Genomic DNA, 24839 nt, shown 5'->3' on the forward strand with positions numbered 1-24839 from the left:
TAAAGGAGGAAAAAGATTTCATAACTTTCAAAAAGTTGCTGGATGAATATCTCCAACAAATTCCAGATAAACCACCTATACCTGGATATACTGCTGTAAACGACTCTTTAATTGAATGGGCAATGGTGCCTAGAAATAACTATACAAAAATACATTACTAAATGTCATTTCCAGGTGGTGCTATTAAGTTAGCTATGGCCTGGGCCAATGTGGCTGAAACCTATCTAAATATAAGTATTAGATCACTAGTAATGTTACTTGTATCCTATCCAGGAGGAAATTTATCTCTCAACCCTTGAAGCCATAAATCTAGAGCTAAACATCAGCTCTGTGAGTCCTTCAGGCTTGGAGATACTTAACCATATAGTATCATCTTGTGTCTAAAGTTAAGGTTAAATGCTATTTATTTAAATTAATTCTTTCTAGTAAAATGTGCTGGGCAAGCTCTCTTCTTTACTGTCATTAATATGGATACTCTATCTTGCTATTTATTTGCTTGTCTGCTTCATTTTTATTATAGCAGTTTGATTTTTAACAATTTCTTTCATAGCATGTTCGACATCCCTCATTATTCTGTTTCTGGCACTTATTAGCCATGCTGCTTGATTGTTTGTGGTGCATCTTCTCATCCCACCCCACCACCTATACTAGAATTTTTTCTCTTGGTACCTTTCTTATACTGGAAACTTGTATGGAATACTCTCTTCCATTCCTTCCCCCTTTAACATCAGCCACTAGCAATGATGGTACCAGAGTATAAATAAAGTGTAGCTAGCTTGCTCACAGCTGAAGTATGGTAAGTGTATTTGCCAGTTATTTATCAGCACTATTTTATCTTTTTATATACAGCGGTTTATACCACACTCTCTTCCCATGGTAGACACAGCAAGAGTGAAGCAAATAAGTGACAGTAAATTAAATGCAAGTTGAAATTCATATGAAACTTAAGTGAACTATGGAAGCTAATAGGTCTTCTATTATTTAACAAGTTGTATCACAAACAAATTGTTAAATAACCCATGTGAGCTTCGAAACCCTTGTCACCAGACATTGTAATGTAGTTTGCTACATAGACGCAGGAGTGGCTGTGTGGTAAGTAGCATGCTAACCAACCACATGGTTCTGGGTTCAGTCCCACTGCGTGGCACCTTGGGCAAGTGTCTTCTACTATAGCCTCGGGTCGACCAAAGCCTTGTGAGTGGATTTGGTAGACGGAAACTGAAAGAAGCCTGTCGTATATATGTATATGTATATATGTGCGCGTGTGTTTGTGTGTCTGTGTTTGTCCCCCTAGCATTGCTTGACAACCGATGCTGGTGTGTTTACGTCCCCGTCACTTAGCGGTTCGGCAAAAGAGACCGATAAAATAAGTACTGGGCTTACAAGGAATAAGTCCTGGGGTCGAGTTGCTCGATTAGAGGGGGTGCTCCAGCATGGCTGCAGTCAAATGACTGAAACAAGTAAAAGAGTAAAAGAGTATATAATTTTATATATATATATATATATATATATATATTATATTGTGTGAAATTTGATTTAGTATTTCTAAATTGAATTTTTTTTCCCTGTAAGTTTGGATTTATATTCCCTCAAATAATTATCATATTTATATATATATTACTTTTATGCACAGCCACACATTAAAATATATAGACATGCTTATCTATGCTAAACAGTATAAATTAACTCATTTAAAGACAACATCTACTAAAAAAACATCTATATTTATAATTTCAGGAAATGATGCAACAGGTGATCTTTTAGGAAAATTTTGTTTAAATAACACAAGTGAAGTGATTGTATCTTCAAGTCATTCCTTATTTCTACAATATGTCACTCAGAATTTGAACTCCCATGACAGACTATCTTTCAACTATACAATAAAAGGTATTTTTTTTTATTGATTACAAAGATTTTCTGTATTAACACTTCTTTGCATTTTCAGTTTTAATTTTTTTTCTAATCACAAAATTGGCAAATACTCACCTATCAACTGGTTCCACTTTTTGCCTATCCTGTTTTATCACTACAATGGCCTCTATTTTTCTTAGTAGCTAACGAGATACCAACATTCATCTCCTCTCACCACGCACCTCTGATCATGCACTAACCATTAAAATGAATCTGTCTTCTTATGCCATCAGCCCTCTCGTAATACAATCATGTCTTTCCTGCAAATGCCATTGTAAATGTTCACAATCGACTTTAGCCATGTCAGTCATATTAGCCTTAGAGAGCCTCAGGATTCAAAACAAAGTCGGACAATAATAAAAACACTCTAAGATACTTTAGTGATTTGCTGTTTCAGCCATCTCACTTTTTATCAATCACAGAGTGTCATAGCACAATTGATTCTTGGCATGATAGATCTAGATGTGATATAGTTTCATTAAGGAGGCGCAATGGCCCAGTGGTTAGGGCAGCGGACTCACGGTCATAGGATCGTGGTTTCGATTCCCAGACCAGGCGTTGTGAGTGTTTATTGAGCGAAAACACATAAAGCTCCACGAGGCTCCGGCAGGGGATGGTGGTGATCCCTGCTGTACTCTTTCACCACAACTTTCTCTCACTCTTACTTCCTGTTTCTGTTGTATCTGTATTTCAAAGGGCCGGCCTTGTCACTCTCTGTGTCATGCTGAAAATCCCCGAGAACTACGTTAAGGGTACACGTGTCTGTGGAGTGCTCAGCCACTTACACGTTAATTTCACGAGCAGGCTGTTCCGTTGATTCGAATCAACCGGAACCCTCTTCGTCGTAACCGACGGAGTGCTTCCAAAGTTTCATTTTATACTGGAAGAGATACTATTGGTGTAATCTTCCTAGTGAAGCAACTGCAGGAGAATTACTTGGTTAAGAGTACACCTTTATTCCTGGTCTTTGTTGTTCTGGAGAAGGCATTTGACAGGGTAACAAATACTGTAACATAGTTGTCTCAGAGGAAACTAGGCATTGATGAATGGCTTGTGGGAGCTGTACAAGCCTTGTACTAAGCCACAATAAGTAAAGTCAGTCAACAACTTCAGTGAAAAATTTAGCATGAAGATTAGAGTCTATGAAGGCTCTGTACTCAGTCCCCTCTTATTGATCATAGTCCTACTGAGGAGGTTAAGACTGGCTGTCCATGGGAACTCCAATATGGTGATGATCTAGTTCTCATAGCTGAATCTATAGAGGAATTAGAGAGGAAATTTCAGGCATGGAAGCTAAACCTAGAATTAAAAAGTCTTACGGTAAACTTGTTGCAGATGTGAAGTAAAAAGTTTCTAATTAGTAATGTAATAAAGCTGATTCAATCAGTTATTCCCTAAAATTTTTCTGTGTGGTAATAAATAATGTAAGAAATCAGTGTTATCATAAATGGCCTCAATTATGAGGGTAGGCTGAACAGTTCATAGGTTGACTATGAAGGAGTGATGCTAGAGCTGTGAAATCTTGGATGCATTAATTTCTGCTCATCTTCAGGTAAACTGACATTTGACTGTTCAAAGAAGACTTCAAAAGAAACTTGTAATCATTGCCTCGTTCACATCTATTGTCTGAGAAATTAATATTAATTTGTTTCAAAAGTTTGACTCATATTAATATCCACTGATAGAAACAAATTATTCAAATATTCAAAATCATTTAATCCCTTCTAGAACAGAAAATTAAATGTTAAAAGTTTAATAGTAAATATATCATCATCATCATCATCATCATCGTTTAGTGTCTGCTTTCCATGTTGGCATGGGTTGGACGGTTCAACTGGGGTCTGGGAAGCCAGAAGGCTGCATCAGGCCCAGTCTGATCTGGCAGTGTTTCTACGGCTGGATGCCCTTCCTAACGCCAACCACTCTGTGAGTGTAGTGGGTGCTTTTTACGTGCCACCTGCACTGGTGCCAGACGGAGCTGGCAAACGGCCACGAACGGATGGTGCTTTTTATGTGCCACCGGCACGGGGGCCAGGCGATGGTGCTTTTTAGGTGTCACTGGCACGGAGGCCAGTCGGGGCGACGCTGGCAACGGCCACGATTGGGTGGTTCGCTTACTTATCACCGGCACTGGTATCACAACCGCAATTTCCATTGATGTTGATCGACTTCGATTTTGGTTCTGCTTTCTGATATCTGATATCTGATATTAATAGTAAATATATATAAATATGAATTTGTATTCCTATAAAATATGTATTATGAAACTATGATTTTTTTTGTATTTCAGAATGTGGTGGCATATTAACTAATGGATTAGGTATGATTTCAAGTCCTAATTATCCTAACTCCTATCCAGCAAATATTAACTGCATGTGGAAAATAGTTGGAGATGAAGGGCTGAAAATTAATGTAAGTAAACTATCAAACAAATCATGAATATAGCTTTTAATATGATATTGCTAAGAGTTGGAGGCAGGAAATACTTTGATATATTTTGATTTGAGAATTATAAACAAAATATGAAAGCACAGTGGTTAAGCTTTATCTTTCTTAACAGGAAATCTGTTACAGTTAGATGATATTCATCTTACTGCTGTTGCTTAATAAGCAACATATTGTGGTAAATGCATCATACAAAAGCAAATTAGGATCTGAATCAAAAGGTAAGACTAACAAAAATATATCAATGGGACGAGGTGGTGAAGCATGACCTTCGAACTTTAGGCCTCACTGAGGAAATGACCAGCGACCAAGACCTTTGGAAATATGCTGTGCGTGAGAAGACCAGGCAGGACAAGTGAGTCCAGCCCAATAATGAATGCCTTTCCTCCCTTGGACACACAAAGACCTGTTGAGGCAAGCGAAGTCGAAATCGAACCTCATCTGACGACAGGCACCCATGCCAACCCCACTTCTCTGCTTGCGAAGACCTGTTGGGGCAAGTGAAATTGAAATCGGAATCGAAATTGAACCAATCCTATGACTGGCACCCGGCAGATGCCAGGACCCCTGGACTGGTGGTACGTAAAAAGCACCATCCAAATCGTGGCCGATGCCAGTGCCGCCTCGACTGGCTTCCATGCTGGTGGGACGTAAAATGCACCAATCCAACCGTGGCCGTTGCCAGCCTCGCCTGGCACCTGTGCAGGTGGCACGTAAAAAGCACCCACTACACTCACGGAGTGGTTGGCGTTAGGAAGGGCATCCAGCTTTAGAAACACTGCCAGATAAGACCGGAGCCTGGTGCAGCCTTCTGGATTCCCAGATCCCCGGTCGAATCGTCCAACTCATGCTAGCATGGAGAACGGACGTTAAACAATGATGATGATGATTTTTATATTTGTCAGGAACTTTGTAATAGTAGAATTAGTTGCTGACATGATGATAAAAACAGCAAGTATATTTGATAATAATGTGATTTTAAAACTTAGTAATGAAGTAAGTTGTAAAATAGAAATTTCATCATTTTGCAGTTTGGGATTTGTAATAATTCATTTAGTGATGTCTTTGAAAATCACAGTGAAAAGATAGAATTAAACTGTTGTAACTTTCTGTTGTATAGTGGAACTGTACACCCCTCTGGGTAAAAAGTAGTATTACCCAGCCACTACAAATGGAAGCACTCCATCGGTTATGACGATGAGGGTTCCGGTTGATCCGAATCAACGGAACAGCCTGCTCGTGAAATTAACGTGTAAGTGGCTGAGCACTCCACAGACACGTGTACCCTTAACATAGTTCTCGGGGTTATTCAGCGTGACACAGAGTGACAAGGCCGGCCCCTTGAAATACAGGTACAACAGAAACAGGAAGTAAGAGTGAGAGAAAGTTGTGGTGAAAGAGTACAGCAGGGATCACCACCATCCCCTGCCAGAGCCTCGTGGAGCTTTTAGGTGTTTTCGCTCAATAAACACTCACAACGTCCGGTCTGGGAATCGAAACCGCGATCCTATGACCGCGAGTCCGCTGCCCTAACCACTGGGCCATTGCGCCTCCAAAGCCATTACAAATAGACCAGTAGCTGGTCGACATGGGAAAGTTAATAAACAAAACTAATGTCAGAGGTGTGAGAGCATAGGAGCAACCTAGTTTCAATGTGGCTGGACTACAAGAAAACCCTTGACTCTGTCTCTTACTTATGGATGCTAGAAGCCCTTCGACTTGCTAAAGTTCCAGTGAGCATAGTCAAAGCCATAGGTGACCTGACTTTATCGTGGGCCACAATCTTGAAATTAAACACAAAAAGTGATTGTATTATCACTGGTGGAATACAGTATTGCAAAGGCATATTCCAAGGGACCAGCCTCTCTGTGATGTTGTTTATACTTTCTGTAAACTCCTTGACATTCATGTTAAGGAAGTCTGAAGGATATCTCACTGGTTCACAAGGAAACAGAAATACCAAAATTACATAGTGTCTTTGTGGATGACTTGAAACTATATGCCAAGAATATGCATGAGAGGAAAAAGAGCCTTAAACTGGTTACAATATTCGCAACAGATATAGGATTGGAGATTGGTCAGGATAAATCTTGCTATATGGTTGTGGTGAGGGGAAAACTGTAAACCAGACTAACAACATCTCTGTCAATGACTTAACTGTTTTCCCTATATCTGATGAGGAATTGTGGAAGCACTCCGTCGGTTACGACAATGAGGGTCCCGGTTGATCCAAATCAATGGAACAGCCTGCTCGTGAAATTAACGTGTAAGTGGCTGAGCACTCCACAGACACGTGTACCCTTAACGTAGTTCTCGGGGATATTCAGCGTGACACAGAAAGGCCGGCCCTTTGAAATACAGGTACAGCAGAAACAGGAAGAAAGAGTGAGAGAAAGTTGTGGTGAAAGAGTACAGCAGGGATCACCACCATCCCCTGCCGGAGCCTCATGGAGCTTTAGGTGTTTTCGCTCAATAAACACTCACAACGCCCGGTCTGGGAATCGAAACCGCTATCCTATGACTGTGAGTCCGCTGCCCTAACCACTGGGCCATTGCGCCTCCATTTGATGAGGAATGTTACAGGTGTCTAGGGGTGGATGGAAGCATATCTTATAATGACACCTGTAACAAAATATGTGTTACTAAAGAATATTACAGTTGAATAAAGAAAATATGGACCTCGGAACTCTCTGCATTCAATAAACTTGTGGCCCACAATGTGCTTGCAGTGCCATTACTCATACCAACATTTGGGATGTTTGATTGAAAGCTTGATGAGATCCAAGCTATTGATGTGAAAATCTGGAAGATACTAACCAGCACACATAATTTCTACATTGACAGTTGACATAGACCACCTCTACCTAAAACAAAAACAAGGGAGCAAAAGCTTAACATGGATCCAGACTGTCTTTGAATGTCATATCATATCCCTTCAAAAATATTTTTTAACCATCAAGTGTCAAAGTGCATCACTTGATCAAGTTTGCATATATGAAGTTGATAGCATCACACGACTTGGAAGGTAGCTCCCTTGAGCAGTATTCCTTGTCTGATGACCTTAAATACATGCCTAAAGAAGTCGCATGACTCTACCGCAATGTATCACCAGATGAAATGATGAGCATATATCAACAAAGACCATACATGTATATTTTAGTGGAAAGCTCAGGGATGATTGTAACATTGATCATCAAAGCAGACTATCATGACAACAATCAGATTACTAACTTCCACTTTGAAGGGTATGCATTTGCAATCCAAGAACAAAAAATAACAACCAGCAACCAAATACCTGATGCACAAAAGGAACAGAAATGCAGGAAAAGCAGTAAAATTTGATAACTGATGCAGGCTTTGTGGGGTTAACACCAAAGATATCACCCACATCATAACCACTTGTCCAAAAATGTTATCGTGGTTTCATTTACTGATGAGATATGATGTTGTAGTTAGGACCCTGTATAATGAGATCCATGAGGATAACCTTGAGGACCAAGAAATAAGAACCCACAATATGGTAGAAGCCACTCATAATAAAAAGGAGTACCAGTGGAAACCTCAAAATGTAAACATAATAGACTTGGCATAGTGATTTGTAATGGGTAAGAGAAACTGTACAGTTGTGGAAATCAGCTGCCCAACTGATGTTAGCATAAAGCTAAAGATCAGCAGAAAAGAAAATATCTACACTGAAATATTGAGGAATCTACAGCTACTCTATTCAGATTACAGCTTCAGGTTTATACCTGTAATTATTGGGGAATAGGAATATGTAAAACACTGCCTAAATACGAACTTAGAGAAATTAGGCTTCTCAAAACCAGAAAGGAGAAAGCTGATTCAAAGACTACAAATCGATGCCATCTCTGGAACTGTAAAAACCTGTAAAACATTCCAGAAGCTTATCAGTAAGTATATATGAGCATGTCTAGATATGCAAGTATATGCATGAGAATACACGCATAAAACGAAACATATAAATCTGTGCATATACATACATGCATGCACACACTCACACACGTAAACATACGTACATACATACATACATACACTATCATTGTTCGACCGTGGTCGAGACAATGGAATTTACTATGTTACGTCAGACTTCATGGTCCATCATAGCATTACGGAGGTTCTGTTACTGGATGCTTGGATCCCTGGAGAGGAGAAGAGTAGAAATTACCTCGCTTTCAGCTCTACAACAATGTCCAGCAAACTGGACTCTTCTACCTTTCACAAGAGATGATGCAGGTGGTAGTTTCCCATATATTTGTACTTTGGTTGGATGACGTTTCCACGAGATATACATACATACATACATACATACATACATCATACATGCATACATGCATACATGCATACATACATACATACATACACACATACATGATGATGATCTGATGGCCGTCCACTCGTGACCGAGGAAGACCATTGCCGACCTTCAGGAACATTGTGCGCTCTAGGACTAACTTATATTTTGCATTTGCGGCTCCATTGGTGGCTAATGAGCCCTGCTCTTGACAAGCATACACGACTGCAAACATTGCAGACCAAGCTTTCCCCATTCACTATATGAGCCGTGCGCTTTCGCGCAGCTCGCTTAAGTTCTTCATGCTGGATACGTGCTCTCTCAAAAGTGTCGATCCCCTCCTTAACCTGCTTCCTCCATCTGTGGCGATGACAGGCATTGTTCTCCCAGTCAATGTCCTGCATATCAAAGGCCTTTAATGAGGACTTGACACAGTCCTTAAATCACAGCCTTGGTTTCTGCCGGAGTCTCCTTCCATTCACAAGTTCTCCATAGAGCATACATACATACATACATACATACATACATAACCTTGTTGATGTTGTTGAAATTCCAATGAAGGAGCTTTCCTGTCTATTGGCAAGAAATCTTAAAATAGAACTGAATAATGACGTACATACAGAGGAAAAAAGAGAATGGGGACTTGTGAACCAAAGGGGAAGCCATATTACAGCCGAACACATTTCACAAGAATTATAATAATGATTCAATTTGAATCATTGTTATTGGTTGAAGAAGCAGTATCTGGATGGTAAATCCCCTTCTTCAGGAATATTCAAGAAATTTTGAATTTCTGGATTTTTCAAATATTACTCTTTTACTCTTTTACTTGTCTCAGTCATTTGACTGCGGCCATGCTGGAGCACCACCTCTAGTCGAGCAAATCGACCCCGGGACTTATTCTTTTTGTAAGCCCAGTACTTATTCTATCGGTCCCTTTTTGCCGAACCGCTAAGTGACGGGGACGTAAACACACCAGCATCGGTTGTCAAACGATGGTGGGGGGACAAACACAGACACACAAACATATACACACACATACATATATATATATACATATATACGACAGGCTTCTTTCAGTTTCCATCTACCAAATCCACTCACAAGGCATTGGTCGGCCTGAGGCTATAGTAGAAGACACTTGCCCAAGGTGCCACGCAGTGGGACTGAACCCGGAACCATGTGGTTGGTAATAAGCTACTTACCACACAGCCACTCCTGCGCCTATTTAGTTATGTTTCTTTTTAAGTATTACATTAACTGCATAATTTGTCTTTAATTCTAATTATTCATTTTGTTATTACACCAGCTAACTATGATGCATGTTGATATTGAAAATAGTGTAAACTGCACCAAAGATTATATTGATATTCTAAATGGTGAGCATCACACTTCTCCTTCACTTGGTAAAATCTGTGGCGCGGTGACAACAAAAACTCTTCGAACTGGAAGCAATACAGCTATCATTCTCTTTAAATCTGATGGCATTACCAGTGGAGTGGGCTTTCAAATACGCTATCAAATAGAAAACGATGGTAAGCTTAACTTTGAATGAAATATTTGTAATTTCTAAAATTTAATGTACATTTTAAGTTTGGTAGTCAGATAAAGCAAAAAGACAAACTGTAATTATTTTTTATTGGATTATGTTGCTGCTTTTTATTCATTAAATTTACTAGAATAAGAACTGATTGGAAAAAGTTCTGGGAGCTATTACCATTGTTGACAACAAAGATCTTTTCCCTAAGAGTGAAAGGCAGATTGTATGATGTTAGAAGTGCTATGCTGTATGGTGGTGAGATATGGGCTTTGAATGCATAAGACTTTAAAAAACTGGAAAGAGGTGAAATGAGTATGCTCCATTGGATTTGCTATGTGAGTGTGTCTGAGAAAATTAGTGGGAAGCACTCCGTCGGTTACGACGACGAGGGTTCCGGTTGATCCGAATCAACGGAACAGCCTGCTCGTGAAATTAACATGTAAGTGGCTGAGCACTCCACAGACACGTGCACCCTTAACGTAGTTCTCGGGTATATTCAGCGTGACACAGAGAGTGACAAGGCCGGCCCTTTGAAATACAGGTACAACAGAAACAGGAAGTAAGAGTGAGAGAAAGTTGTGGTGAAAGAGTACAGCAGGGATCACCACCATCCCCTGCCGGAGCATCGTGGAGCTTTTAGGTGTTTTCGCTCAATAAACACTCACAACGCCCGGTCTGGGAATCGAAACTGCGATCCTATGACCGCGAGTCCGCTGCCCTAACCACTGGGCCATTGCGCCTCCACCGAGAAAATTAGTATGAAAGTGTTGAATGAAAAATTTGGTATAAGAGGAATCAGAGGAATCAAATGTGTTCAAGAAAGAATATGGTACTAGTATGGTCATGGGTTGCATATGGATGAGGACAGTTGTATGAAGAAGATCTGATTGTTTAATGTGGGTGCAACCTGCAGAAGAGGAAGACCCAGGAAGATATAGAGTGAAGTGGGGAAAGCTGATTTCAGGAACCTGAGCCTGAGAGACAAGATGAAAAAGAACTAGGATCTCAAAAAGATGTGCCCTCCTCAGTAAAACTGAGTTGTGGATGTTCTGTGTTTTGGGTTCAGCTGCATGCACTTCTTGTTGCCAACCCTTATTCTGTTCCATTGGTCTTTGAATTAGCAGAATGACTGGTTACAGTGTTAAGCAGGAATGGAAACATTACTGTTTTGCTTAGTGATAGACAAAAATAGATGTAGAATGTTAAGAAACACACACAAACATTTATATCTATCTGTCTGTCTGTCTGTCTGTCTGTCTGTCTGTCTGTCTGTCTGTCTGTCTGTCTGTCTGTCCGTCCGTCCGTCCGTCCGTCCGTTGGTCCATCCGTCCGTCTGTCCGTCCGTCCGTCTATCTGACTACACACACGCACACATACACACACACACACGCACATATGCGCACACACGCACATATACGCACGCACATACACACGCACATACACACGCACGCACACGCACATACACACACGCACACACACACACACGCACATACACACACACACACGCACATACACACACACACACACGCACAAACACACACACACACACACACACACACACACACACAGAGTCACACACGAGCATACATATACACATGCACAATAAACTTCAATACAGTTTCTATCTTACAATTCCATTTTTAAGGCCATTGATTGACCCAGTGCTGTAGTAAAAGACAGTCTCTCAAGATACCTCATGGTGAGACAAGTGTCTTCTATATTTCTCTGTTGGCCAATGCCTTATAAATACAACTGATTGGTTGAAACTGTAAGGAAACTTGTTAAGAGTGCATGTGTATTAATCTTAACATTTTCATTAACAAAAAGATTTATAAGCCTTTCTCAGCTAGACTAAAATCTATTCCTACTTTGGCCAAAGTGTTCTCTACCAAATACTTCTAAAATCAAATGGTCTCTCTATGAAGCCCTGATAGTTCTCTTACCATACTCAGCTCATTTTGTACTTGCACTTTCTACAGCAAGGTCATAAGATAAACTTTACTCTGATCCAATGTAGTCTTACTTGGAAACTTCACAGTCTATGGTTTTTCCTAGCTCTCTCTCTCTCTCTCACACACACACAATACTGCTGTTTTATCTGATAATATATTCTCATTTGGCTAAAGTGTTAGATTATTGATGATGTGGCTATGAATCCAAATTCTACAAATTCCATTGTTTTGAGCTTTTGTACAAATACTAAGTAAAACACAACTATTTTTCTTAATTTGTATGAGTGACAGGAATGACACCCAGATATAAAGATGCCTCACAACAGAAATGTTCAAATTTGATGAGGTGGGGGAAGCCAACCCACATATGTTCCCTATAAAAAAAATGGGGATCTTTTCGGTTTGAATGGCAGTTTTTAACATAATTTCTAGGTAACCAAAAAATTGTAAACTTCGTATACTGGTAGAATGTGTTTATAAAACATCTTTTTCACTTGGCTTTACTGAGAAAATTCTATAGTTTGTAAGATATTTGTTGTTTTTTTTCTTCAATTTCAACCAATCACTGGCGTCAATTGAGGTAAAAAACATTCTGTGCCATATGAATATGTCCCTCATTTAAGAAACAGATTGGGTTTATTTATATTTGTGAAGAAAAAAGACACCCTTCCCCCACCCCTAACCCTAACCCTAAACCAGATTGAAATGCAATAGATCGATACTAGGGTCATAATTATGGGTGACAATTTCATATGACACCGCTAGAAAAAACTGCCTTTCAAACCGAAAAGATCCAAAAATGGTTATAAAACAATCAGCAATAAAATTCAAATTATGATGGTAGCAGAAAAGAATAGTTGTTTAAATTTATGTTCACAAGTATTTTTGTTTGATATTTTCAATTTTTCTATTTTTCTAATTTGACTTTGAAAGGTTGTGGTGGAGTTTACAGTAAACATAATGGAGAAATAATGAGTCCGAAATACCCCAATAGCTATCCTCCTAACAGAGAATGTACATGGGAGTTGCGGGTACCAAATGGTTATAGACTAAACCTGAGTTTTGTTCCACCATTTGATTTGGAACATTCAGAGGGATGTGTAAACGACTATGTGAAGGTAATAGATATTTTCATCTTCTGTTTGTCATTAAATGTTACTGAGTTATAAAGAGACTGAATAGTTTATCAAAATATCAAATTTGTAAACAGCAAATAGGTGCAGGAGTGGCTGTGTGGTAAGTAGCTTGCTAACCAACCACATGGTTCCAGGTTCAGTCCCACTGTGTGGCATCTTGGGCAAGTGTCTTCTGCTATAGCCCCGGGCCGACCAATGCCTTGTGAGTGGATTTGGTAGACGGAAACTGAAAGAAGCCTGTCGTATATATGTATATATATGTATATGTACACTACCGTCAGAAATTAATTAGCACCCTTGATTTGCTCTTCACTCAAGATATGTGCTGTCACCTAGTGGCCATATCTCGAACTATTGCTTTGTTGCGAGTTCACTGTTGCGCAGAACGATGACGTAACTTTGTTTGCAGAGCAGTTTGAGAGTCTACAGCCTTATGATGTTGACATAGCAGTGCAACAACAACTTGGAGTGCGGATGCAGACAAATCTTTCTCTGTTTAATAGATATAGGTAGCGCCTCGCAAGGACCGAAATCACACCATACTAAGTTTTCTCATCATGTAAGACGTTTTGAACAGCTCATAGGTTAATTGATTTAACCTATTTAATGTAGAAATTTGAGAAGTGCTAATTAATTTCTGACGCAAGTGTATGTGTGTTTGTTTGTGTGTCTGTGTTTGTCCCCCTAGCATTGCTTGACAACCGATGCTGGTGTGTTTATGTCCCTGTTACTTAGCGGTTCGGCAAAAGTGACCGATAGAATAAGTACTGGGCTTACAAAAAGAATAAGTCCCAGGGTCGATTTGCTCGATTAAAGGCGGCGCTCCAGCATGGCCACAGTCAAATGACTGAAACAAGTAAAAGAGTAAAAGAGTAAAGAGTACAGAGCAGATTCAAATCATACAAAAATTATTTTATTTTACTCATCTAACTTTTTAATGTCCCTGCATTGTGTTAAAACTAACTTGAAAAAGAATTGGGATGAGACGGACAGACTATTAGCCAATGTTATTTTGATCCTTTTGGCTACTAGATGAGACAACTCTAGGCATGTTTAGGCCTTATTGGAGCTCCTCAGTGAAGCATAGGCTCTTATTTTGAGAAGACATGTGATTAACAGAATAAAACACTTATTTAATATATGTCATCATAAAATGAATTGAAAGAATGGAAAGAATGAGCTTACTCTTTTGCTCTTTTACTTGTTTCAGTCATTTGACTGCGGCCATGCTGGAGCACCGCCTTTAGTCGAGCAAATCGACCCCGGGACTTATTCTTTGTAAGCACAGTACTTATTCTATCGGTCTCTTTTGCCGAACCGCTAAGTGACGGGGACGTAAGCACACACCGGCATCGGTTGTCAAGCAATGCTAGGGGGACAAACACAGACAAACAAACATATACACACACATACATATATATATATATATATATATATACATATATACGACAGGCTTCTTTCAGTTTCCATCTACCAAATCCACTCACAAGGCATTGGTCAGCCTGGGACTATAGCAGAAGACACTTGCCCAAGATGCCACGCAGTGGGATTGAACCCGGAACCATGTGGTTGGTTAGCAAGCTACTTACCACACAGCCACTCCTGCGCCTTGTGCATCAGTTTTACATTTTTCTCTTTATGTTAGTTTCCGTATTATTAAAAGTCAAAAATTGCAAATCTATCCTTTCACAGAATGGTTGATGACGTCAAAGGTGTACAGGAAGGGATTATTTTTGGTTTGGGATATAGAGGGATACTAGTGTGCTTTTTTTTATATATAAAATATATTGTTTTTCATTAGAGATTTACATTGTAATATATATAAATATGAGTGTATGCATAGCTGTGTAATAAAGAAATTTGCCTCATAACAATGTGATTTGGGGTCCACTCCTACTCAGTTTGATCAAAGCTTAGTGAGTAAAAATTAGTAGATAGGAACTGTGCTGAGGGACCATTCCTGTTGTTGATTGGTTTAATACTACTATATGTCTCCAGAGTGAATAATTTCTTCCTTTCCTCTCATCTGTATTGGAGGCCCTAAAATGCTCGTGGGCATTACCCTTCTAATTCTGACTGAATCATGTGAGTTGGGGACGAGGGATTATTGTACCCCATCACTCTACTAATTTGAAAAATTGCTTTCATTAATTGAGTATAAACACAGAAGTGTATTTTCACAATTAGAATCACTACAAACATAGGGTCTGATTTAGACCTTGCTATTAATATTCTATGTAGTAGCTAACTTTTAGCTAATTTTGTATTTGGTTTATATCTCTGTGAAACTTAGTGTATGAGAGTGTGCTGAAAAGTCCTTGGTTTTGGGTAAAAGGAAAGACAGTAGGATCACTTAATTATGATTTTATTCAACATATTTCCCTCTCACATTCATACATTTATTGCAGCAGTCCTTCAGTTTTTCTAAGTCCTCTAAAAGAACTTGGAAGCTTGGGCCCCCATCTTGGCTTTTTGCAATATCCTTAAAGCCAGGAAGCTTTCAGCATCCCCCACCATATGTGATTAGGATTAGTTAGTAATACTTTACACATTTATTGGGTATATTGTAATACTAGAACCGATGTAGCATTGTGTCACAAATCAATGATTTCCTTAGCAATGAAGGATAATGCCTGAGATAATCTCAATATAATTTATGGTATACTAGCAGTATCACCTGGCGTTGCTTGGGTTTGTAAGGGAAATAACTATATAAGCATTTTTAGAGAGTTATAGCCAAAAAATAGCAAAAAAATGCATTAAAAATGGAAAAAAAATTATGGTAAATTTTTTTTAAATCGTTGACTCATCGTAGACATTTTTAGAGAGTTACTTCCCTTATATAATAGCGAAAAAATGCATTAAAATGGAAAAAAAATGATGGTAAATTTTTTTTAAAATCGTAGACTCATCGTAGACATGCACTAATACCCAGAAGGGCTCGATATGAATCACGACTATAAGATACCCGGTTTTGGTTAAAATGTGGGAGTAGTTAGGAATCTAAATCGTAGGAGACACACACAACTTCACTTTTATATATAAAGAAGATTATATATATATATCACAGAAACCCTTAAGCATTATTCTAGTATAAGGTTACTAATGAAGACAATCATGCAATGTAAATATATGTAATAATGCAAATAATAAAACTGCTATAAATCATGAATCCTTTAACAAGACCAATCTTACAGGAATAAAAGACAGCTTAAGAAAATGAGACAACAACATTTAAAATATTCACAGTGAACAAGCCAATCAAATATGTATTCTCATCATCGGCTACTTAATGAATATCACTATGGTTTCAACACTGCACACTGCAAAATGTGGGAGTAGTTAGGAATCTAAATCGTAGGAGACAGACAGCACACAACCTCTCTTTTATATATAAAGATTATAAAGCTTAGTCTAGCTCTCATTTGCAGCTGTGTAATTTCAATTTTCTCTTGAACAAATTTTGTCTTAATTGATATTACCATAGGAGTGGCTGTGTGGTAAGTAGCTTGCTTACCAACCACATGGTTCCGGGTTCAGTCCCACTGTGCGGCACCTTGGGCAAGTGTCTTTTACAATAGCTTCGGGCCAACCAAAGCTTGTGAGTGTGGAAACTGAAAGAAGCCCATTGTATATATGTATATATATATGTGTGCGTGTATATGTTTGTGTGTCTGTGTTTGTCCCCCTAGCATTGCTTGACAACCGATGCTGGTGTGTTTACATCCCTGTACCATAGCAGTTCGGCAAAAGAGACCGATAGAATAAGTACTAGGCTTACAAAGAATAAGTCATGGGGTCGATTAGCTTGACTAAAGGCGGTGCCTCAGCACGGCCACAGTCAAATGACTGAAACAAGTAAAAGAGTAAAAGAGTAATATGGATGTATACCAATGGTCTTGCTAACTTCTTAGTATAAGAGTAATTCATAACTTTTCATTTGTTTCTCTAGAGAAAGAACAACCAAGTAATCTTGGAATGTTACTAGTTTGAATGGACGAATAATAATTAAAAATGAATGATAGTGTTTGAAAATCATTTATTCAAGTATAAATGTTAATTAAATATTTGTTTAATAAAAGAATTTTCACTACAAATGCAACTTTTTGGTGATAATATATTTGAAATTCAAACAGTCTTCTTTTGATCCCTCATCAAATTTCTAAAGATTGTTCAATAATTTGTTTTTCTTTTTCTTTTTCAGTTGGAAGTTCCAACTTTTAACAATACACAGAATACTTCAAAATATTGTTCCAATATAGTACCAGACACATCTAGTTTCTTTACCTCGATTATGACCATAACTTTCAGATCAAATTCTGATATAAGTGGCAGTGGCTTTTTAGCAAGATGGAAAGCTGGTGAGTCAGAACAAGACAATATATTGTTATTTCAGTGAAATGAGTCTAGTGTCAATGGTAATGTTGCTTTCAAATTTTGTCATAAAGCCAGCAATTTTGAAGTGGGGAGTAAGTCAATTACATCAACCCCAGTGCTCAACTGGTACTTATTTTATCGACCCTCAAAGGATGAAAGACAAAGTTGACTTCAGCAGAATTTGAACTCAGAATGTCAAGCTGGACAAAATGCCATGAAATATTTTGCCATGCATGCTAATGATTCTGCCAGCTCAGCACCTTAGTGTAAATGATAATATTGAATTTCTCTTTGGGATTTTGTAAATGAGTTGATATAATGACATAAGATGAAAGATAAACTGAATATAAGAGGAATCACATGAAGTGTGCAAGAAAGATGACTGCACTGGTACTAGCATATAATGCATGGGAACAATAACAGATGGGTAAAGAAGTACCAGGTCATCTAAGTTGAGGGAAGCTGTGGGAGAGGAAAGCCAAAAAAAAAAAAAACATGGCGCAGGAGTGGCTGTGTGGTAAGTAGCTTGCTAACCAGCCACATGGTTCCGGGTTCAGTCCCACTGCGTAGCATCTTGGGCAAGTGTCTTCTGCTATAGCCCCGGGCCGACCAATGCCTTGTGTGTGGATTTGGTAGACGGAAACTGAAAGAAGCCTGTCATATATATGTATATATATATATATGTATGTGTGTGTGTTTGTGTGTTTGTGTTTGTCCCCTAGCATTGCTTGACAACCGATGCTGGTGTGTTTACGTCCCCGTCACTTAGCGGTTCGGCAAAAGAGACCGATAGAATAAGTACTGGGCTTACAAAGAATAAGTCCCAGGGTCGAGTTGCTCGACTAAAGGCAGTGCTCCAGCATGGTCGCAGTCAAATGACTGAAACAAGTAAAAGAGTAAAGACAAAGAAGACATGGGTAGTAGCGGTGAAAACTAATTTCAGGATTTTGAACCTTACAAAGTATATGAAAGAGGAATACAGCAAAACAGTGTGGTGCTGTGCTGGGGGACATGCTGTTCAACACATGCAATTAATGGTAAATGGACATAAAATTTATGAATTTATGATGACAGTGACATCATTATTGTGAATCTCATTGTTATCACTGTCATCATGTAACTGACAATGACAATGATGATGATTGATGATGAGCTCCCAAAAAGATACCTCTCCACATAAAGTACCTCTCCTAGTTCAGCATATCAGAGTACTAATGAGTCTCAATCTCCTTTGCTGAATTTTTGTGGTTACCAAGTGATTATCAGGTTATGGTGGAAGCACTCCGTCGGTTACGACAACGAGGGTTCCGGTTGATCCGAATCAACAGAACAGCCTGCTCGTGAAATTAACGTGTAAGTGGCTGAGCACTCCACAGACACGTGTACCCTTAACGTAGTTCTCAGGGATATTCAGTGTGACACAGAGAGTGACAAGGCCGGCCCTTTGAAATACAGGTACAACAGAAACAGGAAGTAAGAGTGAGAGAAAGTTGTGGTGAAAGAGTACAGCAGGGATCACTACCATCCCCTGCCGGAGCCTCGAGGAGCTTTAGGTGTTTTCGCTCAATAAACACTCACAACGCCCGGTCTGGGAATCGAAACCGTGATCCTATGACCGCGAGTCCGCTGCCCTAACCACTGGGTCATCGCGCCTCCTATCAAGTTATATGAGTATGTTCAATCCAAGGTCATTCACCTGATGATGACACTTTTGCTCTCTCTCTCTCTCTCTTCATTCCTGTACCTGTACCTGTACCAAGGAAGGCCACCAATATTTGTGAAGAGGAAGGTTGCTCAGGTGTCCAGGATGAGTCATCATATGCCAGCTATTACAGTTCTAGTCCTTGACAATGCTGACAGTCTTGCTTGTCACAGACACTGCTGAGCAAGCTCACATGCTATTGATTGCAGTTGAAATGGTATACTAGATGGAAAGGTTTCAATTAAACCCAAGTAAAACCAAGGATTTGACCTTTAATACTGAAGACAGAGCCATGATCACTGGCAGTGGAAAGACCCTCAAAATGGAGGATGGTTTCAGGTGCTTCAATACCTGGATTTCGTCTTCATTGCTGTGTGAGGCAGAAACATAAACACTAATTCTCAGAAGAAACTGCTGGGTGGATATTATATCAGGATGCTCCATAGGCGCAGGAGTGGCTGTGTGGTAAGTAGCTTGTTTACCAACCACATGGTTCCGGGTCCAGTCCCACTGTGTGGCACCTTGGGCAAGTGTCTTGTACTATAGCCCCAGGCCGACCAAAGCCTTGTGAGTGGATTTGGTAGACGGAAACTGAAAGAAGCCTATCGTATATATATATATATATATGTATGTGTTTGTGTGTCTGTGTTTGTCCCCCTAGCATTGCATGACAACCGATGCTGGTGTGTTTATGTCCCCGTTACTTAGCGGTTCGGCAAAAGAGACCGATAGCATAAGTACTGGGCTTACAAAAAGAATAAGTTTCGGGGTCGAGTTACTCGATTAAAGGCGGTGCTCCAGCATGGCCGCGGTCAAATGACTGAAACAAGTAAAAGAAAAAAAAAAATATGGCTTAGGACACTTTGTGGATGGAAAGCATGAACAATGCTAATCTTTATACTGGTCAACCATTTGTGACTACGAAAATTTGCCACTGACATTAATGACAATGCAAGACTGACAGATGATGATGAGGAGGATAATGACAATGATGACAAATTATGATGGTGACAATACCAATTGATTGTGGTGACAAATGAGTGGATAATGGTAATTGATGTTGAATATAACGACACATGATAATAGTGACAATGACAATTGATTGTGACAATGAGGATAATTTTTTCTACTCTAGGGCACAAGGCACGAAATTTTTGGGGAGGGGGCCAGTCGATTAGATTGACACCAGTATGCAACTAGTACTTAATTTATCAACCCCGAAAGGATGAAAGGCAAAGTCAACCTTGGCAAAATTTGAACTCAGAACGTAGCAGCAAACGAAATACCTATTTCTTTACTACCCACAAGGGGCTAGACACAGAGGGGACAAAAAGGACAGACAAACGGATTAAGTCGATTACATCGACCCCAGTGCGTAACTGGTACTTAATTTATCGACCCCGAAAGGATGAAAGGCAAAGTTGACCTCAGTGCAATTTGAACTCAGAACGTAACGGCAGACGAAATACCTATTTCTTTATTACCCACAAGGGGCTAAACACAGAGAGGACAATCAAGGACAGACAACTGGATCAAGTCGATTATATCGATCCCCCAGTGCGTAACTGGTACTTATTTAATCGACCCCGAAAGGATGAAAGGCAAAGTCGACCTCAGTGCAATTTGAACTCAGAACGTAGCAGCAGACGAAATACCTATTTCTTTACTACCCACAAGGGGCTAAACACAGAGAGGACAAACAAGGACAGACAAATGGATTAAGTCGATTACATCGACCCCAGTGCATAACTGGTACTTAATTTATTGCCCCCGAAAGGATGAAAGGCAAAGTCGACCTCAGTGCAATTTGAACTCAGAACGTAGCAGTAGACGAAATACCGCTTAGCATTTTGCCCGGCCTGCTAACGTTTCCTCCAGCTTGCTGCCTTGATAATGACTGTGTTTGTGTATTATTATTCATGAAATATAACACAGTTACCTATGTGGTATGTTATGTGATGTAATGTTTCATTATTTTCTTTACAGAATGTGGTAGTTATTACACAGAACCGACTGGAGTTATATCGTCCCCTGGATTTCCACTTGGCTATGAAAATAACCAAAATTGTTTTTATACAATCACGGGAAACAACAACACCTATGTTCTGTTGACAGTTAAACATTTCAGCCTTCAAGGAGGTATCACTATTTATATATATAAACAGTGTTTCTCTGTGTGTGTATGTGTGTGTGGATGTTTCTTATGCATTCAAAAACTGAGTTGTCAATTTTGACATTTAAGGTATCAAAAGATTCATTAATCTTTTGGCTACCAAATAAACTTTAATTTCATTTACATATTTTCTATGTTATCTCAATAACCATCTTTAGTCATTTGAAAGACACTGCTCTACAATGACCAGGTTTCATTAGAAAGTGAAAATAGTTTCACACTTTCAATTTGAACCAAAATTAAAAAGTGTTGCATTATGAGAGTTACAATGCCTACTCAAAAGTACCTTGGATCGTAGGGCGATATGCTGTGCTTGAGGAGACCTATTGAGTCAAGTGCATCAAAATCAAAATCAAATGGAAATTGTAGTTGTGATCCCCATGCTGGTGGCACGTAAAAAGCACCATTTGAACATGGCCGATGCCAGCACCACCTTGACTGGCTTCTGTGTCAGTGGCACTTAAAAAGCACCAACTGATCGTGGTCATTGCCAGCCTCCTCTGGACCCTGGTCAAACCGTCCAACCGATGCCAGCATGGAAAACGGACGTTAAACGATGATGATGATGATGATGATATGTATGTATGTATAGATACACACACACTCTCACACGCACGCACACACACAAACACACACACACACACACACACACATTGTAGATGTCATGAAACTGGCAGCCATGCTCGCTGCATGTAAAAGGCACCTATTACACTCTTGGAGTGGTTGGCTTTTGAATGGACATCCAGCTGTAGAAACCATGCCAAATCAGATTGGAACTTGCTGCAGTTTACCAGCTTCAATCAAACTGTCTAACCCATGCCAACAAAGAAAGCAGATGCTAAATGATGATGATCATGACATTCACATATAAATGCTCCACATATAAGAAACATATTATGTTATATTATACATACATATATATGTATGTATAATTTTTTCCACCTATTAATTGTGAAATCAACATTGTATAGAAAGAACCTGACCAGACAGATATTGATTATTTACGAGTAAGGTTGATGTTATATTTTATTTGGATTGTTTGGCTAACACACAAACATCCTTGTGAAATTTGAAGACTCAAATTATTGTAGAGAAAGCAAAAATATATGATTTAATTTGACTTATTTGCTCTCTGGTATATTTACCATCTGTTTTCCATACTGGCATAGGTTGGATGGTTTGACAGGAGCTGGCAGGCCAGAGGGCTGCACCAGGCTCTAGTCCTCTGTTTTGTGCATGGTTTCTATGACTGGATGTCCTTCCTAGCACCAACCACTTTCACTTGGTGCCAGCGTAGGTGCTTTTTATTTAATATAGTCTTCTATCTTAAGTCAAATATGTTTTTTTAAGAATGAAAAGACAACTGATAAAATTGAAAGCACACTATGTTTGCTATTTGACCAATATTATATCATCATCATCATCATCATCATCATGTAGTGTATGTTTGCAGCACATTGCTGACATTATAGGGAAACCTTCCTAATTAAGTGCAAGTTCTCCAGCTATCTTGCTACTTTCGTTTGACCAGCTTGTGATATTATTGTCCATCCACTGCATTCTTTACCTGCCTCTTGATCTATTGCCCTCTACTCTTCCTTCTCTGATAATGTCTTCTAGTTCCTTGCTTCTTTGAATATGGCCATAATAGATGCGCTTTTGTTTTTTCTCAATGTTCAAGAGTTGTCGTCTTTTGCCTACTTGTTGTAACACCCATTCAATAATATATCATGAGGACTGGGTCCAGTGCCGGTGGCACATAAAAAGCACCATCTGAGCGTGGCCGTAGCCAGCGCCGCCTTGGCTGGCTTCTGTGCCGGTGGCACATTAAAAGCTCCAACCGATCGTGGCCGATGCCGGACCCCCCCCCCCGGCACCTGTGCAGGTGGCACGTAAAAAGCACCCACTACACTCTCGGAGTGGTTGGCATTAGGAAGGGCATCCAGCTGTAGAAACTCTGCCAGATCAGACTGGAGCCTGGTGCAGCCCCTGGCTTCCCAGACCCCGGTCGAACCGTCCAACCCGTGCTAGCGCGGAAAACGGACGTGAAACGATGATGATGATGATGAGTGTTCTTTGCAACTCTAAACAACGGTCATTTACTTAGCTGGATCTGTTGTCCAGCTGTATTGTCTCTCAATTTATGTGTCTTTAGTTTATGGGGCAGGAAGCTGATTGAATTAACTTTCACTTCTTTCAATCATCCCAGATGAATAAAAGGCAAAATAACTAACCACAACTGATTGTGAATTTAGTACTCTGAGTTACTGGATTAAATGTGATAACACATAAAGACTTGTACAGCAGTACAAGCCATGTACAGAGATGAATTCAGGGTATAAGTAGGGGTTTACCAAGGATCAGTCCTCAGCCCCCTTTTGTTCATCATAGTGCTCCTAGCAGTAACAGGAATTTAAGATGGGCTGCCCCTGAGAGCTCCTTCATGCTGAGGACCTTGCTCTTATGGCTGAATCATTACCAAAACTAGATGAGAAATTTCAGGAGTGGAAGCAAGAGCTAGAATTTAATTTAATCGAGCAAAAACAAAAGTCTTAGTAAGTAGGAAAGCAGACAAATCACAAATCCCTTCAGGTAGATGGCCCTGATTGATCTGAAGAAAAGGCACAGGTAGAAACTCCATAAGCTGTACCATGTGTAAGCTATGAACACATAAGAGGTGCAGCAATATCAGAGGACATTTAACAGGGAAAATAGTTTTAGTGTAGAAGGTGAACAGGTACAATAAACACTAAAAATGTACAAAAAATAGACTCCACAACAGTGAGTATGCATCTTGAGAGAAAGGTTGGTCATAAGAGACATCAGGTGTGGTGTGCAAGAGAGAAGACTGTGCTGATATGGTCATGTGATGCATATGGTTGAGGACAGCTGTGTAAAGAAGTGCCGACCTCTAACTGTAGAGGGAACATGTGGAAGGGGTAAACCCAGGAAAATATGGAACGATGTGATGAAACATTATCTTCAAATGTTGGCCCTCACAGAGACAATGACAAGTGAACAAGGCCTTTGGCGATTTGCCATGCTTGAGAAGACCCATCAAGCCAAATAAAATCGTAGTTGTGGCTGGTGCTGGTGTCCCATAACTGGCATCCATGCTGGTGGAATGTAGAAAACACTCTTTGAACATTGGGCTTCATGGAGGCAATGACTAGTGACAGAGACCTGTGGTGATATACTGTGCTTGACAAGATCCATCAAGCCAAGCAAAATCGTAGTTGTGGCCAATGCTAGTGTCACCTAATTGGCATGTTAAAACACTCCCATTACACT

General features: G+C 39.6%; 1 protein-coding gene across 1 annotated transcript in view; it reads left to right on the top strand.

Moving 5' to 3' along the window:
* Positions 1 to 24839, top strand: part of LOC115210606 (cubilin-like) — a 267655-nt gene that overhangs the window by 204052 nt on the left and 38764 nt on the right. Inside the window, exons 52-57 of the mRNA XM_036502575.1 lie at positions 1738 to 1887; positions 4202 to 4323; positions 9978 to 10203; positions 13094 to 13278; positions 17501 to 17657; positions 21362 to 21514. Of these exons, the coding sequence (XP_036358468.1) occupies positions 1738 to 1887; positions 4202 to 4323; positions 9978 to 10203; positions 13094 to 13278; positions 17501 to 17657; positions 21362 to 21514 (993 nt within the window). The remainder of the gene's footprint in view (positions 1 to 1737; positions 1888 to 4201; positions 4324 to 9977; positions 10204 to 13093; positions 13279 to 17500; positions 17658 to 21361; positions 21515 to 24839) is intronic.

This window comes from Octopus sinensis, linkage group LG4, assembly GCF_006345805.1.
Source record: "Octopus sinensis linkage group LG4, ASM634580v1, whole genome shotgun sequence".
Classification (NCBI taxonomy): Eukaryota; Metazoa; Mollusca; class Cephalopoda; order Octopoda; family Octopodidae; genus Octopus; species Octopus sinensis.